General features: G+C 39.3%; 2 protein-coding genes across 3 annotated transcripts; one reads left to right on the plus strand and one right to left on the minus strand.

Annotated features, from left to right (window-relative positions):
* The first annotated feature begins 13,366 nt into the window (after positions 1–13,366).
* On the plus strand, positions 13,367–17,187 carry LOC307044385 (tubulin beta-1 chain-like). Of its 2 annotated transcripts, none has more exons than XM_079689556.1 (4): positions 13,367–13,493; positions 15,508–15,616; positions 15,708–15,818; positions 15,907–17,187. In XM_079689556.1, exons 1-4 carry the CDS (start codon positions 13,437–13,439, stop codon positions 16,965–16,967), a joined length of 1,338 nt encoding a protein of 445 aa, XP_079545682.1. In that variant the 5' UTR covers positions 13,367–13,436; the 3' UTR covers positions 16,968–17,187. The 2 variants fall into 2 exon arrangements, with proteins under 2 accessions (XP_079545682.1, XP_079545683.1); XM_079689557.1 differs by lacking the exon at positions 13,367–13,493 and adding an exon at positions 14,136–15,063.
* A 71-nt stretch (positions 17,188–17,258) lies between these two features.
* On the minus strand, positions 17,259–24,799 carry bcl2l16 (BCL2 like 16). Its single transcript, XM_079689558.1, is given in 6 exon segments — positions 17,259–18,690; positions 24,011–24,205; positions 24,207–24,280; positions 24,283–24,383; positions 24,385–24,583; positions 24,678–24,799. Coding segments are annotated over 5 exon segments (609 nt in total). The 5' UTR covers positions 24,495–24,583; positions 24,678–24,799; the 3' UTR covers positions 17,259–18,561.
* Positions 24,800–26,058: the final 1,259 nt, after the last annotated feature.

Consider the following 26,058-nt stretch of genomic DNA (forward strand, 5'->3'; position numbering starts at 1 on the left):
TATTTATTTAATGCAACGTTATGGGTTTTACATGTCCTGTTCATAATACGGTAATCATTGCAATATTAATTGAGCATTTTATGCTCAAAGGAGGGAGTGTCATGATTATACAGATATGTTGATACGGTGACGTTGTAGTTAATAAATAATAAAATGTAGTCAACAATAGGTCTCATAACAGCAAGAGGTATGCCGCAGCTTGGGCCTTCTCCAAGGAGGGAGTGGTCCAGTTTTAGATATTAGACAAATAGAAGTGGATGAATATGTCAGAACTCTGAGTAATATTATGCAAGTTTTGTCTACACAGCAGGCTAGGAAAACTACAGAGATACCAGACGAGACATCAGAAGAGACTCCTGTTCGGCCAGGTGATTGGGTGAGGGTGAAAGTTCACAAAAGACAGTGGGCTCATCCCCGGTGGACGGAAGCGTGAAAAGTTGTAACAAACTTCACACGCGCTCCGGTTTAAAGGTAAAGAAAAAGGAGCAAATTGACACCACCTCACACATTGTCACCCTTCACTGGCAACTTCCAGAACATTATTGGGAGTTAGGACTGATTTGGCAGAGGTGGAACAAAACAATAAATATAAATAAGATAAAGATAGAAACAGCTCAAAAGACAAATTGTCTATAGATTTTTATAGATTGTACATTAATGTGAAAACCTATTTTTTTTTTGTATGTCATTTTTGGACTCATTATTCAAATTCTGTAACGGACACAACCAGGGATAAAATAGAGATGATGACGAGAACAAAGCCAAACCAATTGTGGGGTCCCCTAGGGATAAGAGTCAGAATAACATTGTTGATTGTGCTCATTACACTTGGCACCTTGTTGGTTGGATGGGGAGTACAATATCAAGTAAAACATGGAACCATTAGTTCACTCATAGAGAATGCCCACATCACTAACAAGACTCCAGCTGTGTCAGACTTTCACTTATCCCCAGAGCCAAAAGATCAGCTGAGCAAAAAGGAGTTAGAAATACTCGGTCCCAAACAAGAGGCGGTTATAATCAAGATGATTCACCCCCCCTATATGCAGTTCTTGTATCAAATGATGAGATGGGTTTAAGTGATCGGGATATGTAAGTGATGGGGATTTACAGATTAGGGGAATCTCTAAATACACTGGACCCATGTTTTAGTCTGTACCAGAAACACCCTGTGTTAAGTTTATGAACAACCGACCGGTGACCTGAGTAGAATTATTGAAAATGATTATAGTTGAAACATGCTACTAACCCAAAAGTACAGCTTTGTACGTACAAACTCTATGAACAAAATTTCCCAGCAGATAGTGGCGACATTGCAGATATGTCCAGTCACCAAAGTTACTTATGTTCTAAATAACGGTGAGATTTAAAGTGATGGAGAAAATATGGAGACGTTCCTTTATAGTGTGTGAAATATGTGGTGCTTGAAACATCTAGGTATTTAAATTTATGGAAGAAAGTGGTTTCCTGAAAGAGTTAATTGGAGTAAACATGTTACAGTGGGTGAAAACAATGTTTAGGGATATGGTACAATTATTAGAAAACATTAACTGGGCTTAGATGACATTTAACATCAAAGAAAGATAGTATGGTTAGGAAAATGGAGTGGGAAAGATTGGATTTATTTTACCTCAGTGTGTTAGAATTAACTATAGATAATGCGTCCCGAGATCTCTCTCTCTCTATCTCTCCGCCTGTCAGAACGCTACGACCCCAACTTCCAAGCAGACAAAAGACCTCACCACGGAAGACTCTTCCTCCTCCATCGAACAGACAGAGAAGCAGAGCTGAACCAACAATGACAAGACTTTATCCAGAACCATCTCCACCTGAGGAATCCAGAACTACAGGCGACATAAAAAGGCACACTCTCATCGGTCCCCCACAGGACATGAAGTTCTAAGCTGAGCCACAAGATTTGGACACAAGAGCAGAGTGTGGGACATGAGAGCAGAATACGCCCTCCATGCAACAAAGTAGAGACTGTAAAGGAGGAGATGAAAAGCAAAGCAGATGGGACACTGAAGAGAGTTACGCGGAAGGATCTAAGGGCGGATGGACTGAGGAGAAGGTGGACGGAGAAGAGGACAGGACGGAGGATGTTGGCATGGTCCGGCAGAACGAGAGGGGGTCGTGGCTTGACAACCAGAGGGGGAGAGAAGGAAAACGGGAGTGAGTGAGTTTACACATAAACACACTTGTTCACCAACGAGAAATACGTAAAGAAAAAGATTTATTAGCCATGAATTAATCAATTGGTTAATTTATAAAGAAAGAAAGAGGAAACTATTAAATAACCCTAAAAACACACTGAGGGTAGAACATATTATTCAATCTTTTCATCATATGAACAAATTATTCTTTAAGAGTTTTTTTATTCACGTGTGAATTTGGGTAAGATTTAATTTGTTACAGTATAGACCTACAGTTTAAAGGGATGGTTTTAGTAACCACTCTATAAAAGCAGACAAATCTTTATTTGTATGGAAAATGTTAAAGGTAGAGCTAGTACCAAGCCAAAGATAGTATTCCAATCTAGAGTATTGATTTCTCCATTGTAGCATGGTTATTACCTCAGGAGGGAAGATTAAGGTGGAAATAACATTTGTTTTTCGTCCAAGATGTAGAGTTTTAAAAAGACACTGGGCAAAGAGAGATTGCACATTTTAATTTAAAAAAAACTAATATAATTGGGAGTAATACATGCGGGGCCTTGGATCACTCATTGTGATGGTGCATATTTTACAACAAATATCATTCAGGGAGAAGGGGTCGCTCGACCCACCCTGCAGATGTTTTAAATCTTACTTGCAGCTTCACAGGGAGCGCACGGCACCAGAATATGAGTTTTAAAAGACACCATTCAATCATTGATGACCTGACATTTAGAGATGTTATTTAAAGGAGAAACATATCTGCCATACGTGTACATTCATGAATTGAACTGCAAACCATTAATGAAATGACTTCTGTTTTAAAGTTCTTGTTAAAGGAGGGAGTAATTATCACATGCTCGGGCACCCAAGGTTCCACACACTGTTAAAGGGGTTAGCATAGCTATTTAAGTAGACAAGAATTGAAAATAAATTAGTATAATGAGTTATTGATATTCCACTGTTTCTCACAACATTTCAGGGACTTTATCACTGCATTAGAACAGACCACCCAAAGGTAATGAGTAGGAACTTTTAAGTGATGAAACTCTACAACTGTTGTAACTGACCAAAATCTTCTCCCAGAAATGACTGTCTAGAATGCCGTACCCCAGAGTAGAACGTACCGATTGATCACGACAGCCCCTTCTAGAGAACATATTACTTTCATACCTTAAATGGTATGAAAGGAGGGAGGGTACATTTCTCATGAGGAGACAATTACAAATGCTAGCAGAACAAGACGACCAACCCCCGTATACAGATGTTGACAATGATGAGATTAGTTTAAATGATATGGATGTTCGGAGATGAGATTGATCAATGAATGTCCAGCTGATGTGATTCTTTACATTATGAAATCATGTGAAGAAGTGAGCAAAATAAAATGCTAAAATGGAGTGAATCCATTTCAATTTACTTTACACTATTCCAAGATAGTTTATTTTTATTTTTCAATTTACTTTGCCAATCCAAGATATTTTATTTTATTCTTTATTAATTTATACAATTCTAATATGGTGGATCTCATGTTGTAAAAATCATTGCTATTCTAAAATGGTTTGTTTCTTTTCACTTTGTAAAAACAAGTGCCTTAACACTGAGCGTGGTATGAGAACGGTTTCTGTGAAAGGAGGGACGAAGAAATGTTCTGATACCAAGCCATTGCTGCTATTTTGAAGAATGATATTAAATGTAAACACTAGAAGTTATGCACAAGGGAAAACTTTTATGTTTGAACACAGACAAGAATTTATTTTGTATTTTTGTAAAGCCGGCTGTAAAACCATTCCATTTGATTGTATGTTTGTTAATATGAGATATGTAATATGCAAAGTTCAGATGAAGAACTCATTGATTTCAGTATTATACACACCTTTTAGGTGTGTAAGGAGGGACTGTTAGAAATTAAAATCAATGTTTTAATGGGGAAATGTAGTTTAAACATGCCGTCAGTTTTAATGCTCTTTTATACTGAAAAAACAGAAATTCTTGTGCACAGGCAGTTAAGCTTTTATTCTGAAAATCCTTCATCTACGGTTAGCATTTAGCATGTGGCTAATATACGATTTCCTAAAGAGGTGAATTTAGTAGCGAAATGATATGGAGTGGTGCAAACCGAAGCCTACTGATTTAACACTACAACTATAGATGTCGAGATACTACCATGCTGAATATTAAATGAAGGTACAGTTTATTTGAATACATTATTGTTTACAGACGAGAGTAGCATGTGACAACATCCGGAATGACCGGAAACCAAACGAGCCGAGAATTATTTTTTAGAGTATTGATTACAGCGTTTAGAATGTGTTAAATGAAAAGTGATGAAAGAGAATATGAGGAGAAAAGGCGTGTTAAGCATATATTGAATGTGAAAAGAACCAATCCTCTGTTTAAATGCAACAACGGACATTGGAGACGAGGCGAGCCGGCTGGCGGGGAGGAGCCAGCAGAGGATATATACACAAGTTATTGAGCCGTTTCCGCTCTACATCCTGAACTCCTCCCTTCGATGCAATGCACTTCCGTTTTGGCGGACTGGGTTTGTTTTGCTAGCTAGCTCCGTTGTGCCGACAAAGCACTGATATCGCAGAGACAAAGAGGATATAACAATTACAACATGAAGAAAAGTGGTTCGGGAACTACGTGTGCGGTAGTTGGTTGCAATCACTCGAGAAAGCACCTGAACGAGTGGTTAGATAGAGAGTGCTACGACCACAAACCAGCACCCAGCACCCAGCCATGTTGTTCATTAAATACAGATAAACACAACAAATACTGCATGCATTGTATTTTTTAATATTATATATGAATATTTTCATAGTGATGTAATTGTGTGGGCTGCTTTTATATTTTAATTTGTAATACCTGTTAGGATTAAACATGTGACCTTTCTTGTTGAAGCCATTTCTTTAGTTTCCTCGAAACAATTAATTAATTCAGTGTTATTTATGTACAGTATGAGCTTAATATGAATGATGAACTGTGTTAAAAGAAATTGTAGCACTCTAAGGAACATATGAAATGCAATAATGCAATAACAGTGCAATAATGAAATTAAATTACATCAAACTTTATTTTCACTCAAACAGTACAGGCACATATGAAATATTGCACAGCATAAATGAAGAAACACACTCCTCAATGTCAGTTTCGGTGATTTATTGACAAGGATGACGACACCCTAAAACAGAATAATGCAGCAAGATAAGCTGACAAAGTATTACATCCATGCAATTCAATCAACACAAATATATACCACGAAACAGAGTATAGTAGTATAATAGTATAATATATATATAGTATAATATATGGTATAATATAATAGTGGAAACAGTCTTACATGAATGAGTGGACGAACGTCTCAACTCGAGGCGGAGTGCATGAACAATGTTTGAACTAAAATGGCCGCTCGGCACTTCCGGGTCAGAGCACGGCATAACCGGGCAGCGACAGCAGTGACACTGCCCTCTAGTGGCCGGCGATAAACTCTTCAATAAAGAGATCATGTAAATTGTGCATTATGTAAACAACAGACAACTGTTGGCTCCTGTGGGCATGACCTAAATAAGGCAGTTTATTTTGGTTTTATGCTGGGCCACGTCGTCATGTTATCCTCCCAGTTTTGCACTGAATTCGGGTGGGGGAGAGTAACGCCATCTCCAGTCAAAGAAGTAGAATCGTGTTCCCAAGCTAGCATCACTGTTAGCATCGAAATCGCTGTGTTTACACCAGTGCCCGTCTGACTGTTTACATCGGTTTACACCGACAGACGCTGTGCAAAAGACTTCCGGCGGAAATGAAGTGCATTTGTGTAGGGTTATGGCGCTACCCGTGGTTTGTCGCGTAAACTTGTCTATAACAGCACCGGAGGAGAGATCGGCCTCTTCTCTTCCCTAACGAGGAGCGGATCACAGCTGTTTGTCTGACTGAACAATATCATGCTAATATCATGCTATCTCCCGCGCCTTTTTTAATTAAAGTACCCAATTGAACTTTCACAGAGATTCCATTTAGTCTCCTTTTAAAGCTTCTCTCCTGGACGGGAGAATAATGAACACAGTTTACACCACTTATATGTTGATAAGAGTATTACAAACTTGAAAAATATTCCTCTAAGGCACATTTAGAACAGATAAAAAATGTGCGATTAATTTGCGATTAACTATGGACATTCATGCGATTAATCGCGATTAAATATTTTAATCGACTGACAGCCCTACAAAAAATGTATCTGCAGATCCGTATAAAGCATATTCATTACTCGTTATTCTCTAATTTTTGTAAATTCCCCTTGTTTTCATTGGTCTGCGTTGTATCGTTTGTGTTTTTTGGTCAGGCACATTTGGGGACAGCTAAGTAGCGCAGCTACGGGTCCTCGAGCTGTTTACCATGTGCGTTTGATGACACGACATTATTGCGGTCGCATCGTCACCTACATAATTACCATCAAAGAGAGAATGCGTTCGTGAAGAATGTGAGCATATATGCACATTTTTAGTGTAGGTAATGTTATGAGATTGTGTGTAGTGTCCTGCTGAGTCAGTGTGTTAATTAGTCTATTGATGTCCCGTTTTTATCTGTTATGCTGTTCAGAAATGGAGCTGATGCTACCGCTAGCTAGTTAGCTAAGCTAAGCTATTCAGTGATAGTGTGTGGATGAGATGCTAACTTAGCCTTGATTAGCCATGTGTGTTTGCAACGTGTCTAATGTGTTTTAGCCTCAATTGGAATTGCTGTTGCTTATTATTAATAACCAGAGTCTGGTTAGTTATTGTAATGTGAATATTATTTCTATTTCTGTGTATTTTGCAGAAACCATTCAATTATTCTACATTCATTCATCAATCTCCATTCAACCATTCATTCATCATTCAATACTGCTACAGCTGTTGTAAGAAGCATTCAAGCTGAAATAAAGTCCAAAGACTGTATTCCCTGTCTCCGCATCTACTCTCTAACCGGAGTGCTGTTTTTGGATGAAGCGGCTCCGGCACAAACACAACATAAGATTCCCCAACACTAATCGTTCATTAAAAACTGTATATAATGGCTATTTTGCACATCCCTTTCAAGATTTTCAAAGGTTTATTGAAATATATAAACAACTACGGTGTAGTTATGCAATGAATGAAAAATTTGGGTCACAGGTTCCTCAACAAGACATCTATCAATATGTGTGTACCTCCACCATTAAACTGTCATATTCTGCACATTTCTTATACTATCTACATACATCTTATAAGAGTATAATAAATATGTAAAATGTCGGTTAAAATAAGTGCTTCAACATAGTTAACATTGCAGGAAAGTTGATAGTCAAGTCCCAAAACAAACCATGTAATATATTAAACGTTAAGCACTTTGTCAGGCTTAATATTTATCAGATACCCCCAAAGCTTTTTGATTACATGTATTTAAAAGAAGACCTTAACCTAAAGTATTATTTAATTTTTTAATAAAGCCTAATAAGTTTGTCTGTTTTGCACATCCTCCTATTAATATCTTTGTACATCCGGCACTAAACTGTTTTATTCTAGATATCATTGACAGTATCTTCTTGATATGTTCTATTCTATATTTCTATCATTGACCTTCTACTTTCCTCCTATTTTGTATGTACTTAATATGTAAATGTTTTCATAAAATATAACACATTCAAAAGTGCTTTACAAAAATGAAAGACATTAAGATAAAGGCATTTTAAACAGTCATTAAAAAGCAACACAATCTACCTGCATTGCATTACTCTAAACGTGTAATAACGTGCTTTAACCAGTAGGTGGTTTGGGTTCAAAAGCTGAAAAGTTTACAGTGTTAACAAAATAAAATATACTGCTGTTTCTGGTTTAGTTTACGACGGACATATTTAGTTATTGTTATTTGTAACACAAAAGCGATGGAAAAAACTCACAGCAACACTGAAAAGATGGTCTTAACATGACCCAGCGGTCTAGTAGTTAATAAAAAACAATAATATCAATACAAAATATTACTACTAACTTTATTGTGAGATTAAAACAGAAAAGTAAAAGAATAGTTTCCGGTCTATTCTGAGGCCCGAACTCTGTAGATAAATAAAGAACTACGACAGATGTGTAATATATTTAATGCAGCCGAACCATTTATTACAATACATTCATGTGATGACTTTCAAAGAGTAAAGCAAGGACTGCTGAGTAAAGTATGATTTTATCTTTTACGAAACGTTTTTTTCACATGGAATGCAGTTGGAGGTCAACCAATCACAGAGTTTGAGGACTAATCACGGGGTTTGTCAAACAGAGCACATGGTGTAGTCCCAAACGATAGCTGAGGATTCTGGGTAGTTTAGTGTCTTCTGCCATCATAAACTCTGAAAAAATAATTGTTTCTCTGAATTTAAGGGGGAAAATACAAAAGCATTGTACACAATTTAAACAAATCAATGTTGTTTAATTAACAAAGGTAATCTGGTGTTTTTGAGTTGATGAGTAGTGCAGATATTACTGTCAAATCAATCCACAGTAAAGAGAATACTTACTTCCGGGTGTAAAATCCTCCGTTATCCAATGGGAAAACGCTCACATTGCATTCAAGGGCAGCCGACACAAACGAATGCCTTGCTTCCATGAGCGTAAAATCCCGCCGCAGATGGGAATATATTGCTATGAGTTGAAAGCTCTTTGCGTCCCTTTACGAAGCTGAAGGAGACTCGGTGCGTTACAACTGCACGCCAAAGGACCCTGACCAAGCATTGATCCTGGACATTCAAGGAGTGAGACTGTTGATATTTTAGCTTTGAGCTAATTTCCATCCGCTGTCCCTCACATAAAACATTTAAGAACATGACATTTATAAACATAGCAAAAACAAAATACATGATATTCAAAAAGAGCAAGAGCAGCATACACAAGTATTTACCACATGACAGTACAATGTAGCAGCAACGACATATAAAGTGCAAGAGAAGATACAAGAGCTACATAAAGGGCAAGAGGAGACACCCCTGTGTTAAAGTGCATTTAGCGGTGATGGCACGTCTGTTTGTTTCTTAACCATTCTTTGAGTTGACCTTTGAAGCTATTGAGAGTGGGACAATCCCGTATCTCAGTTGGGAGGCTATTCTACAATGAGCTGCCTTTAATGAAGAGGACATTTTGTTCAAAAGTTGTCCTTCTGCGGTGGACCTCACAGTCTCCTCTGGTTTCTGACCTAGTGCAGCGTCCAGTGTGTTTTTGTGGATGAATTCCCCTAAGGGGTAAACATTTATAAAAAAGCACACAAGAAATGTTGTTTTTCAAGGATGGAAAAAGAAAGCAAATACATATACATAAGATATGTATGTATCTTGTGAACTATAGCATAATGCGTTCTCCAAACATGCAATGCAGTTTATTCAGTACAGGTTTATTTTGTTAATTTACATTTATGATTCTCTGTGGGAGGCTCTCATTTCTTATTCGTATATTCCGCCCAAAAGCATTGGCCTACAACCACAGTGAGATAAGAGGGGAACTGATGGATAGGTGGCCATGCCTGAATCATATTGCTTTAGGGTGATCATTTCACCTAATAAGCCCACATAATATAAATGCAGATATTCCACTATACCTTTGTATTATCTTAGGTAATGAGGAATTGTAATATCAAATTTGTCCTTTTTCGATTTTTTTAACCCAGAGAGAATGTACTCAACATTAAAAGTATTTGTGAATTGGTGATGCTGACTCTGAGAGGTCGCATACCCTGGACAATAGTTATAGAATGCAGTCCATGCAGCATTACAAAGGAAATGGATCCTATGGCAGACAAACATTTTGTGTAAATGTAAAAAGTCAAATTTATGTCTTTTCTTTTTACATATATTTTTGTTTTGTATGCTAGTGGTTAGAATGGAGTAAGAGCATCGCATGTATCTCTAAATACTCTTCAGAAAAAAATCAAATAAGGCTTCATCTCTGTTGAAAGTATTTGTGTTTTGCTTCTTTCTCAGCTGAGCCTTTGTATTTTCCAGCATATTTTACAACACCAGGGTGTAACCTGCAGTCAGACAAACACATTGCCTGACACATTTTGATTTGTATCGTGTCTATGGCCTCAAAGGGTTTAGGTTTGCAGCAGAATGTAAGCCTGGCTGAATGCTGCGGCAGTAACCTGATCTGAGAGTGAATCAGTGTTTCTACATGAGCCCAGCTGCTCCAGTCTGACAACTGTCCGGCCCCCTGTCCATCCCCACAATATTCATAGGACCAGTCAACTATTCCCCCAGCTGACGCATTGTGTTTCTTTCAATGAATGTAAGGGATAGTTTATAATTTTCATACTTAAAGGTGGGGTAGGTAATTTTGGAGAAACCAGCTCGAGTGCACTAGAATTTGAAAATACACAACCGGAAAAAATCTGCCACTTCCTTACAGAGCCCCTCCTCCAACAAACACATGACCAATGAAGGCACGAGATAAGTTTGTGCACAGATGGAAGGCTGACAGGCAGGTAGGCCATCCAGTTATTTTAGAATGATTGGTCGTGCTTTTTACAGTACGGCTTCCACAGATGACATTTTTTTATGTATTTATTGTCCAAGCATTTCATATATTCATTGCTATCGGGATGTTAAGAGCATTCCATGGAATAGAACAAAAAGTGTTTCTGAAATAAATTACATACCCCACTTTTAACTGTTCTATATTATTACACAGTTCATTTTCTTATATACTTCGTGCTTCCAGCATTTGGAACATCTAATATCTAATAATTATCTAAAGCTGTCCCCCTGAAATATGAATGAACCATTTTGTGGTCCATTTGTTTCATGTTTTGTTGTATTTTTGTTAGTTTTTTTAACATTCAGGACAGTGCACAACTGAGAATCAGCAAATGAAAAATCAAGGGCATTCTTTCAAGAAGAATCTCCCACAAATCATCTATTGACGGTGACAGTTTCTGTGTTTGTTGTTCTGTCCAAATGACATCAGTGACATCACAGTGATTTGTGGTAAAGCATTGTAACGTCATATTGTAGTTTGACATCTGTATGTGACATCTGTATATTGTAGTGTGACACCCAGCAACATCTGTTTCCTCTCTGTGATATTGATCTAGGTGCTTTAGGCTGAGTGCTGCAGTGTTTCGAAAGATGCTGAGTCATGGGAGACAGCACTGCTTCAACAGGGCTTCAGAGATACAGGGTGTGGTACCGTAATCACTGTTAGCACACTGTAGGAGAAGCTCCATCATGAAGTACTGTACTAAGACAAAGACAAAGCATAAAATGGCAAAATCTCCTCCCAGGTATTCATGCATTAAGCTACAGCTGATATGCTCAAGCTGTCAGCACAAAGCACTCAATGCCCTTCATCCCCCTAAAGAAAATGATCTATGAATTATTAATGAATAATAGCACAAGTCAAAAGACTGAAGAGGAACAAAGAGATATGCACAAAGTCCTGGGGCTGTCCTTTCATCCTGTTTGGCTCAGTCACTGTTATTACTGAAATAAGCTGACATGTTAGTCAGGTCAAGTTAGTTGGTACTGAGTTCATGCATCCACATAAAGTGGTACAGTGCTGCTGCATTTTGTAGGCCAACCCCAGAGTAAACATTGCAAGGGCTTATTCAATAAAAGCAATATCAGTTTTCCATTGGATCCACAAAATAAACTGCTCTGTGAGGTATGACGCAGCAGTCGATTACACTAAATGATAACCTAACCTGTGAAGTAAGTGACAAGGCTAATGATTAGCAGGCTAGTTTACCATGTTCGTTAGCCTACTTTAGCTTTTTAATATGCAATTGTATGCAGAACTCAGACAACCAAAAAATATCCAAATTAAAGGCTTCAGCAGCTGTACCTTGGTGGACGGTGTATGCATGTCAAATGTTGCCCTTTAGTTTCAGCAAGCAATTGAAAATGACCAGGCCCACTGCAGAGAATGGCTACAGAAAGTATCCTGACTCACCCTCTCTGTGACATAGCACTGTGATGTTGCAAACAGAGGCCTTTGTGTGTCAGATTACAATGCGCACACAGAGGAGACTATGAGCATGACCTACATACTGTATGGGAAGCATAGCAGACAGTGGTGTTCCTGTAAAGAATATCTAGGCCCAGGCTGTTGAATACACTTTCTTTCTTTTTTACACTAAAACAATTACGAGAGATGTACTACATGAATAACTATTCATACACCAATGAAAGCCTTTACCAGTCTGTGCAATAATTAATCTACATACAAATGTATGGCATTCATTGATACTGTGCTGAAGACTGGGTAGGACTATCTAAAGCTTATATGCATCCCTGAACTAAGGCCAGAAGTCTGCAAAACCGAGTAGGAAAGCTTATCGTCACAGCAACAGCAACCCGGTATTGATACTCCCCCAATTGTCAAAGACATGGCAGCAGACATAGGAGCACTGGCGACGCAGCCAATAACTATTAACAAGCCATCAGCACTCATTCCACAACTCTGCTTTCCACCCACAATAGAGTACAATTTCAAAACATTGTCTCCAAGAATCCTGTACTTCTGAACATTGTTATGTTTAAATGAAAGGCTACATTGAAACTGAATGTTTTGTCATTCATTATCTTAATAATTAACCATGATTCAGAGATGCTCTGTACAAGATGTAGGCTTATAGCAGCTGAATCAGGTGGAAACCTTTGAAGAAACCATTTTACAAGATATCCCTACAGAGGTTTGGTTTCTGTGTAAAATAATTTCTATACTACTTATTTATTGTTACCTTATCAGTGCATCACATCTGTTTTGCATAGGCCTGGCAGGCACTATAACCATGTTGTATACTAAAATCCTTCTGGGCACTGCAAAGCTCTTTTTGATAGACTGCATTTAATCTAACTTACACCCAAATGCAACTGTTCTTCAGTATCCAATGGTGTCTTTACTTGGGCATGAATGCATGCATGGACTATTTATGAATTCAGTTTATTGGAGAGCAGTTTTGTTTATGCAACATTATCATGTAGATAGAAGAAGCAGCTTTTTGTTCTGATAAAACCCTACATCATCTCATCATGAACTGTACCAGAGAATAGGGAACAATGTGTACATTTAGCTGCTGTCACCGAGACGCATTGAAAGCTTTTATTGGTTATTATCAGGTTATTATGTGTCTCTTAATGATGCGTTCGTAAATCTGCCAATAGATTCCAGTTGGTGAGAAAGGGGCGGGCCTTGTTGTTGTATAAAACCAATGTTTGAGCCGCCGCGCTGGCACAAAGAGAAGGGCGTTGTCGTCTGTGAGATCTCTAACCAATATCCAGGAAGAAATATGAGGGAAATTGTGCATCTCCAAGCCGGCCAATGCGGCAACCAGATCGGTGCTAAGGTTAGTAAGGTTGTAATTAGCCCTTTTTCTTCTAAATTGAATAATTTTCATTTAGAAATATCTTATTCTCTGTTCTGGGAGCCGGTGCTTTGTGCTGCTTGTGAAAATTGAAATTAAATTATTAATATAACGTGTTAAGGGCGGTATTATGTCAACGTATTGACGAATTAAAACGATTTAACAGCCATCCCATTTTTGACCCAACCCTTGGAACATTTAATGGGCCCTACTTTGTGCACATTGCATGTAAATGTTTAATATAACGCATCAAGAGAAGTATTATGTGAACTTCTTGACGAATGAAAACTTTAAAAATGGTTTAAGATGTTATCAAATGTTTTGATTGAGATAAATAACTGTCTGTCCGGCTGTTGCTTTCAAATACTTACGGTTAACGTTTACCGTTATATCACCATTGTTCGTTTGGCAGCCGTTACTGCAATGCGTACAAATGCTGCACTGTTGTTGAAAAAGACAAAAGCACCACAAACTAGTAATGTTTTATTAAAACGTCAATGATGTTAGTAGTGAAAACATGTTTTTTTTTTTATTTAATTGATGTTGGTTACATTTATAACGGGTCAGTCTCAGTGTAAACGTTTTTAGAGAGTACTTGTCCATGGACAGGTGAGTTTGGCAATTTACTTGTCCGAATACATGTTTCACTTGTAGTTATACTTTGTGCATGCTGCACCTATTTTAAATATTATTAAATATCAACATAAAGCATACAAAAATCTGGGTTACCGTAACCAAGGTAACATGTTATTGTTTATTTGTTCATATTTGGCAAGAAACATGCTATAAAAGAATTATACACTAGACTAGTAGTAGCCCTAGCACAGTGTCAGTGTCAATATGTAGACCCCCTTTCAAACCCCTCCTGTATGTTTGTTTTTTTCCCAAATTATTTTACATACCCCTTTTCAGGTCCATCAGTACATCAATTGTAGAGTACCCTTTCATGCCCTTAATCCACTATCTTCTGACAGAATTTATTTAAATTGTTTTCCTTGTTAACTGAACACACCATTTTACAACTGTGAGAGGATGATGTGTACAAACCTTCTTAGAAAAATAAATAAACCTTTAGTTGACCTCTTGGGGCCACTGGAATCTTCTTCTTCTGCATCGTATTTGACATTTTCCCACGGTTTTACGACTATATGCCATACATTTTTGCATACATTCACAGTAAATATTTATTCAGTATGATAGCTGTCTAACAGAAGTTAAATCCATTTCTCTCTTATTCTGACAATGTACTTAACCCCAAATAAAAGAACCCAATAAAAAGAGTTGTTAAATAATAGTGAAGTCACGTTATAATAACAATAACTCATCTCTCTAGAGTTTTATTTTTCAGCTTTGCCAAAAGCCACTGTGTCAAGTGTCCTTCTTGGGTTGCCGTCCGGAGTTCTCCAATATGGCGGACCATCTCGCACATGCGCACTGAAGATCGGGCAGAGCTTCAGATCGGGTAGTGACACACATTACAAAGGAGGAAGCGTAAAGCGGTCGCAAACAACAATGGCGGACAGGGACAATTTGCGAATGAGTTCTGCCTTTTGTAAGCTGAATTTATCAATAATTTGTCAATAAATATGGGCGAAAAACGTCACTTTTCCGTCGGACATGTCAATGGAAAGATGTACTTTTCCGATATTGTAAATAACACGTCCCGGACGATCGGACGTGTGCTTTTTCGCAGACTAATTGAGGCCTACTGGATTATGCCATACTGAGCTGCGCCCGGCGTTTGCTTGAATTAGGCAGAGTTATTGCATTTTTTCAATTTCATAACACAGGAGTTGCAGCCAATAGGGGATCAGGGCACATGTCGAAGTCAGCCCGGCGGGGAAAAGAGTTTAATCCACTACCATTTATCAAAAATTATAACAGGCTGTGAAATAAACTCGTAACTGTAAATAAAATGCACTAATGAGGAGTGAACTGTTGTTCCAAGTCCTTTTGTTGGATGTAATGACTAACCATTTTTGCTTCTGTTCTATAGTTTTGGGAGGTGATTAGTGATGAACATGGTATTGACCCGACTGGTACATACCACGGTGACAGTGACCTGCAGCTGGACAGGATCAATGTCTACTACAATGAGGCTTCAGGTAACTTCTAAACAGCCATGATTTCTTATTGAATTTTATGTTGAATCTTAATTTTGGCCATTTTCCCTTACTTCTAACCTGTGGTTTCTAGGTGGTAAATATGTGCCCCGTGCTGTGCTGGTTGATCTTGAGCCAGGCACCATGGACTCAGTAAGGTCTGGACCTTTTGGCCAGATCTTCAGACCAGACAACTTTGTGTTTGGTGAGTGATATGTATTAGATTTGTTCAGAGCATGGCAATTGATTGTTTGCACAGTGCCGCATCTTCATTTATGATTATTGTCTTGCAGGCCAGAGCGGGGCTGGCAACAACTGGGCGAAGGGTCACTACACAGAGGGTGCAGAGCTGGTGGACTCTGTCCTGGATGTGGTGAGGAAGGAGGCAGAGAGCTGTGACTGCCTTCAGGGCTTCCAGCTCACACACTCCCTGGGTGGTGGTACAGGGTCTGGAATGGGCACCCTGCTCATCAGCAAAATCCGTGAAGAGTACCCTGACCGCATTATGAACACCTTCAGCGTGGTGCCTTCCCCCAAAGTATCAGATACAGTTGTTGAGCCCTACAACGCCACACTATCAGTCCATCAGCTTGTAGAAAACACAGATGAGACCTTCTGCATTGACAATGAAGCCCTGTATGACATCTGTTTCCGCACACTCAAGCTCACGACTCCCTCTTACGGTGATCTGAACCACTTGGTCTCTGCAACCATGAGTGGCGTCACCACATGCCTCAGGTTCCCTGGACAGCTCAATGCTGACCTGCGTAAGCTTGCTGTAAACATGGTGCCATTCCCCCGTCTGCACTTCTTCATGCCAGGCTTCGCCCCCCTCACAAGCAGAGGCAGCCAGCAGTACCGCGCCCTCACTGTGCCCGAGCTCACCCAGCAAATGTTTGATGCCAAGAACATGATGGCTGCCTGCGACCCACGTCACGGCCGCTACCTCACCGTCGCTGCCATCTTCCGCGGCCGCATGTCAATGAAGGAGGTTGACGAGCAGATGCTGAACGTGCAGAACAAGAATAGCAGCTACTTCGTTGAATGGATCCCCAACAACGTAAAGACCGCTGTCTGCGACATTCCTCCCCGTGGCCTCAAGATGTCTGCCACCTTCATCGGCAACAGCACGGCCATCCAGGAGCTGTTCAAGCGCATCTCTGAGCAGTTCACAGCGATGTTTAGGCGAAAGGCCTTCCTCCACTGGTACACCGGTGAGGGTATGGATGAAATGGAGTTCACTGAGGCAGAGAGCAACATGAATGACTTGGTTTCAGAGTACCAGCAGTACCAGGATGCCACTGCTGAGGAGGAGGGAGAGTTCGAGGAGGAGGGGGAGGAAGATCTGGCCTAAATATCAGTTTCCAAAAATCTTTTAAATTAATGTAAGAGAAAAATGTACGGTTGCAATTTCTTTCAGCATTGTTCATGCTGTTAATGTTGGCTATAACTGTAATGTTCTTTCACTGTTCTGCTGCTGTTAATGTTGGCTTAAAATGTAATCTTCCAAATTCTTTCAGTGTTCTGGCTGTTCCGGGTAATAAAGGTTAAAGGTTAAACTGTGTACAAAGTAATTCTGCTGTGTCATGTTGTGTATCTTGAATCCTTCATACGTTGTTTCAAATAGGCTGTATGAACAAAGGGGTAACACAAATGCATTTTTTAATAAAGGAAGTAAACCAGCAGAACAAGACAGTTTAAAAAGAACAAAGATTCAAGATGACAGTTCACATGCTGCAGCATAAACAATGGTTTCCTCATGACTATTCCAAAGGCTTAGATGTTATTCACCAAACAGACTTATATACGATAGTATACCTTATCCCCTGGAGTAATGAATTATACTGATTTATATAGGTTAATTACCAGAGGTGGGAAAAGTACTCAGATCTTGTACTTGAGTAAAATAAGTGTAGGAATACTCTGTTACAAGTAAAAATCCTGCATCCAAAATGTTACTCAAATAAAAGTAGAAAAATATTATCATCAACTACTTTAAAAATACTCAGATTGGTCAATTTCAGAATACTATATATGATATGTTTTATAATGATTGATCATGAAAGTGTTCTCAAAGCTGGTAAAGGTGTAGCTAGTTTGAATGACTTTGTATACTGCAGGGTAGCTTGTGGATTTACTCCAGGTGGAACTAAAGTCTGATTTAACACTTGATTATATTTCACATTATTCATCCACATCTGTGAAGTAACTAAAGGTATTAGATATATGTAGAACGACATACTTCTGCAGCTCCTCTGTACAGGAAGTCCTTCCTGCTGCATTGACTCTCCAACACTCACCTCTGATAGCAGAGAGCACACAGCTCCATAGTTTCCTATGTTGCTTTGATAACTGGATTTTTACATAAAAGAAATATTATTTGTCCCTCTGTATACAGTATAGTGTTTTCACACGGTACATTGATCACTCTCCATGTCAATAAATATGATACTACTATATTTTGTTAGCTGTAATTGGCCCTGCATAGTGTATATTTGACAGACAGTCTTCTGATTGATATCTTCCACAGTCATTATGTATGTATTTTACTTTAAAGTTAAAGTTCTGTTTTTATTTTCTATTTTGAGATTTTTTATATTTTATGCTTATGTCTGTTCATTTAGTTCTCATTTTCCTCTTCACATTGTGTGCAATGCATTGTTTACACGTTGCTTAAACAAAAACATTCCCCAAATTGGGATTAATCATAGGGGAGTCAAAGTACATGATTTACCTATGAAGTGTAGTGGAGTAGAAGACATGTAAACACTCAAGTAAAGTACAAGTATCTCAGAATTGTTCTTGAGTAAATGTACTTAGTTACTTCCCACCTCTGTAAATTATCGACATGATTTTACACAATTTTAAAAGAGAAATTAAGTGACTTTCAGATGGCAGGCAGCTCATTCCTGTAGTTTGTGTGAACGGTCACTAGGTGGCAGTGCTGGCTAAGTCATTCTCTTCCACAGGAAGTAGGTGAGGATGCTGAGAGCCAGCGCCAGCAGAGTCCAGTAGCACCCTCTCTTCACCTGGCCCTCCAGGCCCTGCTTCTCTCCAAAGCGTGATACAAAACCAATCTGTCAGAAGCAACAGAATAGACGAAAGTTTCAAATGAGAGTTCATATTTCAATCCAATATATTTACAGCGATATTAGGGTTTCCTGTTCAAAGGATACAACATTAGGATCCCATTAAAAACAGTTTTAGGGAGGATCTGCTTCATGGATAAGAGAGCATTCACATAGCGTGCAGCCTTGGGCGTGAACTTATTTGGATCAGCAGTGGTTCTGTGAACATGCAAATAGTGGCTCATTACAAACCACACAGCTGTCCTCGTCCTCCATCGAACACTATGGAAGTGTGTCTTCTTTCAGATAAGGGTGCGCCTGTAGAAATGAGGATGTTTGGGTGTGCTAGACACGTTGCACCTTTATCAAACAGTTACTGTAAAGACACCCTTTAAATGAAACAGCCTGTCCTCCTACAAAAAACGACCATATAGGCCGATTGTTCAAGCCCTTATTACCACCCAGAGACACGTTTTAAAGTGTATGTTGTTTCTTACACGACCACTAGAGCACCTCTAGGGGTCGTGTAAGAAACAACTTGCTCCTGGCCCGTTCATTGCAAACGCTCCGGAGGGACGTTTATTCACAAATAACCCTCCTGGAAAATCCTAAATTGTGGAATAGTTTGGCCATTAAAATGCTTTTCGATTTGATTTCTTGCGAGAAGTGTATATTGTAGGGATGTAACGATATACCGAATATCGCGGTATCGCGGTAAATAAACTTCCCAATACCGTCGTGAGACTGAAAATCTAAAAATTAATTTAAAAAAAGTGTTTTTTTTAAAAAACACTTTAAAAAAAAAAAAATCTTTATTTAACCAGGTGGTCCCATTGAGATCATCGATCTCTTTTTCAAGAAAGACCTGTCCAACATGGCAGCAAGTAGGTTACAACATGACAATAAAACAACAGATAATACAAAAGGACATCGTATTTACAGGGCTACATTTACACACTTAGAGAACCATATATTTATATCTCGCAATGTCAATAAGCCTGGCGTTAGACTTTTTCGCTGTCCGTCATTTTGACAGACAGGATCGTAAAATATCCGTCATAATCCCTTATTACCCGTCGGGTCTGAACAGTTCACGATAGAGCATGCTCGTGAACTATCAACGGGGGTGGGGGGGGGGCGGTGTTATGCCGTGTGTGCATGCACCTCGCGGGACGCGCACATCGTAAACCAAAACCTCCCAGACCTTTATTGATCTGTATGGCAAAGTACGGTTTGGAAACTATATCATTTCCTTTTGGAGGGCATGCATAACACGGCATAACACCAGAGCCTGGCTGCGGGGAAACGTTGGGGCTGTTCCGAGTTTGTTCTAATCTGTCAAAATGACAGACTGCTTTCAGATTTTTCCGTCATTTTTAAATAAAATATTCGGTTAACACGACCACTGCTGTCCCAGCAACATCAGTACCAAGTGAGAGAGTTTTTTCCAGAGCATGGGATATGCCCAAACATCCCAGTTTATAAATACCTCGAAATATGGACATTCTCATATTCCTAAAAACCTGTCTGATGATGCTGAGTGAGTGACTAGTGAGTTTGAGTTGAGTTACTTGAAAAACTAAAGTGAAACTTGATTTATTTTATTGCAGGGTCTGATTATTAAATGTCCTTGTTTATTTGTGAGATGCAGTGGCATAAAGAAAATGCTTACTTTGTTTGGTAGTAATAGTAGGTACAAAAACACTGGTTTTCTTGTTCCAGTCTGTTACCGTCACTTTGTTTTTGACACTTTAAAATACTGCTATCCTACAAAAATGCTGTAAAAATCAGATTTATTATGTAATAAAAAAACATTTTCTGAGTAAAAAAATGTTTTATTGAAAAAAAACATGAATGATTTTTTTTTCCTTCCCTTTATTATTCAATATCGCGATAAATACCGTAACGTGGACTTGTTATCGCGATATTATCGTACCGTGAGTTTTTGGTATCGTTACATCCCTAGTATATTGTACTCTTAGAATCCACGTCCAGTCGATGTGTAGGATCTATAGTTTGATAGATATTACGAAGATGATTTGAGGTCTCGCCAGGAGAACGTGTGCAGCTTCCATATAAAGTTAGCGTGGGTAGCGTGGGTGAAAACTGTTTTTCAGGTCTCAAAGTTTTCATAATAAAACCGGATACGTTCCCCTCACTGTCAAATGATTACACAGTGATATCTGCTTTACTCGTCCACTAAAAAACATCAGTTTATCCTTGTTAATTACACAATATTGATTGGTTTAAATTGTGTAGAATGCTTTTGTGTTTTTAACCTTCAATTCAGAGAACCAAATTGTTTTTTCGGAGTTTAAACACTGTACACACTGCTGTAACATGCTGTAAACACACTTTAAACTGTGTACACCCTGGAGGTTTAGGGGATACGAAACACAGTGGTGTTATCAAATTTAAAACATACAATTAATAAATGGGTGAATTAATATACCCACATGACACCTAAGGTCAGAAGAGCTTTATTTAACAGCTGGTCTTATGTCTGTGACCCCTCCTGTTGTTCATTGATAAGCCTGAAACATGCACTTGTCAAGGTTCAGAGTCACATTTTGCAAATATGGCAGTACCCATCGATCATCTTAAGATAAGTTAAGATATACTTTATTGATCCCGAGTTGGGAAATGTTTTTGTTACAGCAGCATATACTTTGTTCTACTCCACTACAATTCAGAGGTTAACCTGCTATTTTTACTCCACTACATGTATTTTAGTTACTTTGCAGATTCTGATTAATGATGTGAAATATAAACAACCCTTAAATCAGACTTTAGTTACACCTGAGTCAAATTCAGGGAAGGTGATTGTCAAGTGCCAAAATATACTATGCAATATATTGGACGTAAAGTTAAGAACGTGTCAGACTTCATATTTATCTTTGGATAACCCCAACGTTTTTTTCTTATTCAAAAGAAGACCTTAACTTAAAGTATTCTTTAATGTTTAAATAAAGCCTTATTAGTTTGTCTGTTTTGCACATCCTCCTGTTAATATCTTTGGAGGTCCTGCACTAAACAGTTTTATTGTAGTGATCACTACAGTATCTTCTTGATATTCTCTATTCTATATTTCTATCATTGACCTTCTACTTTCCCCCAATTTTCTATGTAGGCTACTCTTAATATTTAAATGTTTTCATCAAATAAAACGTATTCAACAACTATATTCAATAACGTGCTTTAACCACTAGGCGGTGCTGGTTAAAAAACCAGTGGTGTAGTTAATAAAACATAATAATATCAAACATAATATGAATATTAACTTTATTGCGAAATTAAAACAGAACGGTAAAGGAAAATAGAGTTTCAGTCTCTCAATTTGAAGCTTATGCATTGTACCATGAACCTGCATAGACCTGTAACAGTCAACTGCATGAGGAGTTGGAAACGTAGTTCAGTAAATAATATCTTTAAAAACTACAAAAAAATCCCTTTCTATCAGCTGTGCACTGTTATGGTGTAAATTTAACCTATCTACCAATTGGATCAAATATAAAAGTCAGCTGAATTAGTGTTGATACTGCAAGGAGACGTATTGTGTGAAAAGAAATGGAAGATGTTGTTTAATTGTTGATATATTAATGATCCACGTCACGTATTCAGTTTTGGCGGCATTTCTTACAGTTTGTCAAAAGGTCTTCTCATCAGGGCTCTATAAATAAATATCTACGGCAGATATGTAATAAGTAATGCAACCAAACCGTGTATTACAATGCCGTTATGTGATGACTTCCAAAGAGAAAAGAACACTAAGTATTATTCTATTTAAAAAAAAAGTTTTTCCGATTTCATATCGGATAAACACCATATCCCGACATGCATTGCGGCAATGTTTTAGCCTATCAAAACCTCTGAAAAAAGAAAGGTGTCTCTCAGAATCGAAAGAGAAAAACCTATGGGAAAAACACAAAAGCATTGTACACAATTTAAACCAATAAATGTTGTATAATTAAGAAGGATAAACTGATGTTTTTTAGTTGATGAGTACTGCAGATATCACTGTTAAATCATTTGATCATTGGTTTTATCATGAAAACGTCGAGACCGGAAATACTGTTTTCAACCCGTAACTTTACATGGAGGCTGCCGCACACCTCAAACCATCTTCGTAATACCTATCAAACTATAGATCATACATATCGACTGGACGTGGATTCTAAAAGTACAATATACACTTCTCGCTAGAAATCTAATCAAAAAGTGTTTTAATGGCCAAACTATCCTACAATTTAGGATTTTACAGAGAGGGTTATTTGTGAATAAACTACCATCTGTAACGTTAGCATTCAACGGGAGCACTAGAGGGCAAAAACTTTAAAACGTAATTATAGGACATATTAAGCGGTTGAACAAATGACATATTTGGTCGTAATAAGGGCCTGAACAATCGGCCCATTTGGTCGTATGAGTTGGAGGACTTGTTGAAATGAAAACATCTCGGTTTGACGGCCCATCAGTATTTCCACTTTCTTCTGAAGTGTTCAACAAACCCAGGAAGCCATTTTATTTATATAAGTGTAGACTACCGTAGGGCCCAGACTCACTTCAGAAAACCTAAAAAGCATGAGCACATCCCAAAGGGGCCCTGCACTTAATGTTTTGATATCATTATAAAAATCATTAAAGCACAATGTAATGTGAGATTACAGGAGCCTCGTGATTTGCCTTTTCTATATCTCGAAGGGAACCAAAATCTCTAAGACTGGTTGAGATTTTTCATCTCTGGAAAAATTACCAAAGTTACTTCACTTGTTCTGGCATGAAGATTGTAAATTACAAGACTCTCTGATTTAAAAAAATAACTATAGAGATGTATGCTTTTACAAGGTTCTGAAGAAATAATCTACCCAGTTCAGTCGCATGGGAAGATTCAATGTTTTGGAGCTTGGTCGACACTATGCACTAAAAGGATATTGATTCAAACCATTAAAATACTTTTCTCACATGTTCCTGATATTAATAGAGGTGCATTGTTTAAAGTGGGGTTGTATGAGGTACTTATTCTGAGTCAGAATATCACCCACAGTATGCCTGTCCAGCCACAACTGCATGGAAGCTAAGTGCTGAGAACAGGTGCAGCAGGGACATGTAGGTGAGCCACCAAAAGGAGCTGGTAGGGATCAAGGCAGTGGTAGCCAAGCAATATAGAAAAGTTCCAGAAATGTAGTGTACACTGATATTGATATGATATGTTTTGCTGCTGCGCCCATTCACAGCATTTAAGCTACATTACATGGCCTCTGTGCTATTATGGATAAGTACCTCACCCAACTCTACATGAAGTTTAAATAATCCGCTTGTATTATTTTACCCATCCTCCGCCATCTCGTATCTCAGGGCAGACGACTCTCTCCACATACGCCCCCACACACTCCTTCAGCTGAGGCAGGACCACCACCATGCCCCTTTCATGGCAATGTAGAGCCATCTGGCCTGCCAGCACATACACTGAGAGCACTGCGCTCCAGGCCAGCTCCCTGCGCCTCCCCCCCAGGCACCGGGGCGAAGAAGTGCTCGTCCAGGATGCTCAAGAGCGTGGGGCAGGCTGTTTTCTCCGTCACATCCTGGAAGACTCGAGGCAGCGTCTGAAGAAGATGGGGAAGCGGGTGAGGAGCTCGTCTCCAGCATGGCGCAGCGCTCTGGAGCAGGATGTGGGGGCAGGACCCATGGTGCCATCGGCCCCCCCCTGTGGTTATATAGTCTATGTAGTCATGAGCCATCAGAAAAGCCTCTCTCACCAGCGGGTCAGCACTGTTCAGGCCCAGTCTGGCCGCTGGCACCGCCGACTGACACATAGTTGTTTTTCAGATGGATTGTCAGTGGAAGACAGATATCAGCTCCAAGCAGCGTGTGGTACACCACCCTGTCATGGTGCTTCAGGGTGCTGTAAATGTAAAATAAAACAAACCACACTATAAAGACGAGAAGGAACGAATGCATACTGCAACTCCATAGGAAATAAATCATTCCTAACTCACCTTTACTGTTCAACACACACCAAAGCAAGAGAAAGATCCAGCAGGTGAAAGCGTTTGGGGTCCAGAGAAGTGTGTCTCTACGTGTTGCAGTTAAACGGGGTCACCCAGTCCCCTCGCTAAATATAGAGCCGTTGTTGGAAACTGACACTGATCTCCACCTACCATGCACGGTCAGGGCCTTCCTGGCGCACAGCTCCAACACAAGAGGCAGGGCTGGACTCATAGCACAGATGAAACAAGTGAGCTTTACAAGAGCAAACACCTAAATGTGTGATCGGTTCATTCTCTCAGTGAGATACACCGTGCACACGATTAATGCCCACCCCGAAACACGTTTAGTGACTTTTTTCTTTTTAAATTCTTCCATTGATTTCATTAAATATAATGTATTGTTTCTGTAATTTCTAATATAATCCTGCGTTTATAAAAAATAAACAAGTTAATCATTTTTGCTGTCATTAATGTTATAAGTAACATGTGCTTTTCTCCTTGTACACTGGACTTCCACTGGGCTCTGTGCCTACATTGGAAAATGTAGGCTCAGACCTCCTAGGTATCACTGGCACAGCGCTGTCTTGGTTCACATCCTACCTCCATAACAGGAAACAGTTTGTCTCCATCAACGGCTCAAATTCACCCCCGGCCCCAGTCCACCACGGTGTACCCCAGGGCTCTGTGCTTGGCCCCCTCCTGTTCACCATTTACATGCTCCCTCTCGGCCAGATCATCCGACATCTTGGACTCAATTTCCACTGTTACGCTGATGATAACCAACTTTATCTCAGCACCACTCCATCCTCCCAGCTCCCCCTCAGTCTCTCATCAACTGCCTGCATGACATCAAAGCATGGATGTCTTCCAACTACCTTAAGCTGAACAGCAGGAAAACAGAGCTCATGGTTGTGGCACCCAAGGCTGCTGCTCCAGAAGGTTGGTGACTTCATCCTCGAGGTTGACGGCTGCTCCATCTCCCCATCTCCTGAAGCCCACAACCTGGGTGTCATCCTCGACTACACCCTCTCCTTCCACTCCCACGTCAAGTCTGTGACCAAATTGGCCTTTTTCCATCTAAGGAACATTACAAGACTCCGACCGTCACTCTCGGAGTCGGTTGCCAAAACCCTAGTCCATGCGTTTGTCACCTCTTGCTTGGACTACTGCAATGCTCTCCTGTTTGGAGTTCCCAGCAAAACCCTGGACAGGCTCCAGTATGTCCAAAACTGTGCTGCTAGGGTACTCACACATACAAAGCTGTGGCAGCACATCACTCCCACCCTCATCCACCTCCACTGGTTGCCGGTCAAGTCTCGCATCACCTACAAAGTCCTCCTCCTTACTTACAAGTCCCTCCATGCCCATGCCCCCCAGTACCTATCGGACA

Source organism: Notothenia rossii (genome assembly GCF_949606895.1).
Source record: "Notothenia rossii genome assembly, chromosome: 6".
NCBI classification, from domain to species: Eukaryota; Metazoa; Chordata; class Actinopteri; order Perciformes; family Nototheniidae; genus Notothenia; species Notothenia rossii.

Excerpts from the sequence above, each read along its gene's own strand:
- LOC307044385 (XM_079689556.1), top strand. The coding sequence starts at position 13,437 with ATGAGGGAAATTGTGCATCTCCAAGCCGGCCAATGCGGCAACCAGATC. Across the intron at positions 13,494-15,507 it reads GCAACCAGATCGGTGCTAAG|TTTTGGGAGGTGATTAGTGA; the intron begins GTTAGTAAGGTT and ends TCTGTTCTATAG. Across the intron at positions 15,819-15,906 it reads ACCAGACAACTTTGTGTTTG|GCCAGAGCGGGGCTGGCAAC; the intron begins GTGAGTGATATG and ends ATTGTCTTGCAG.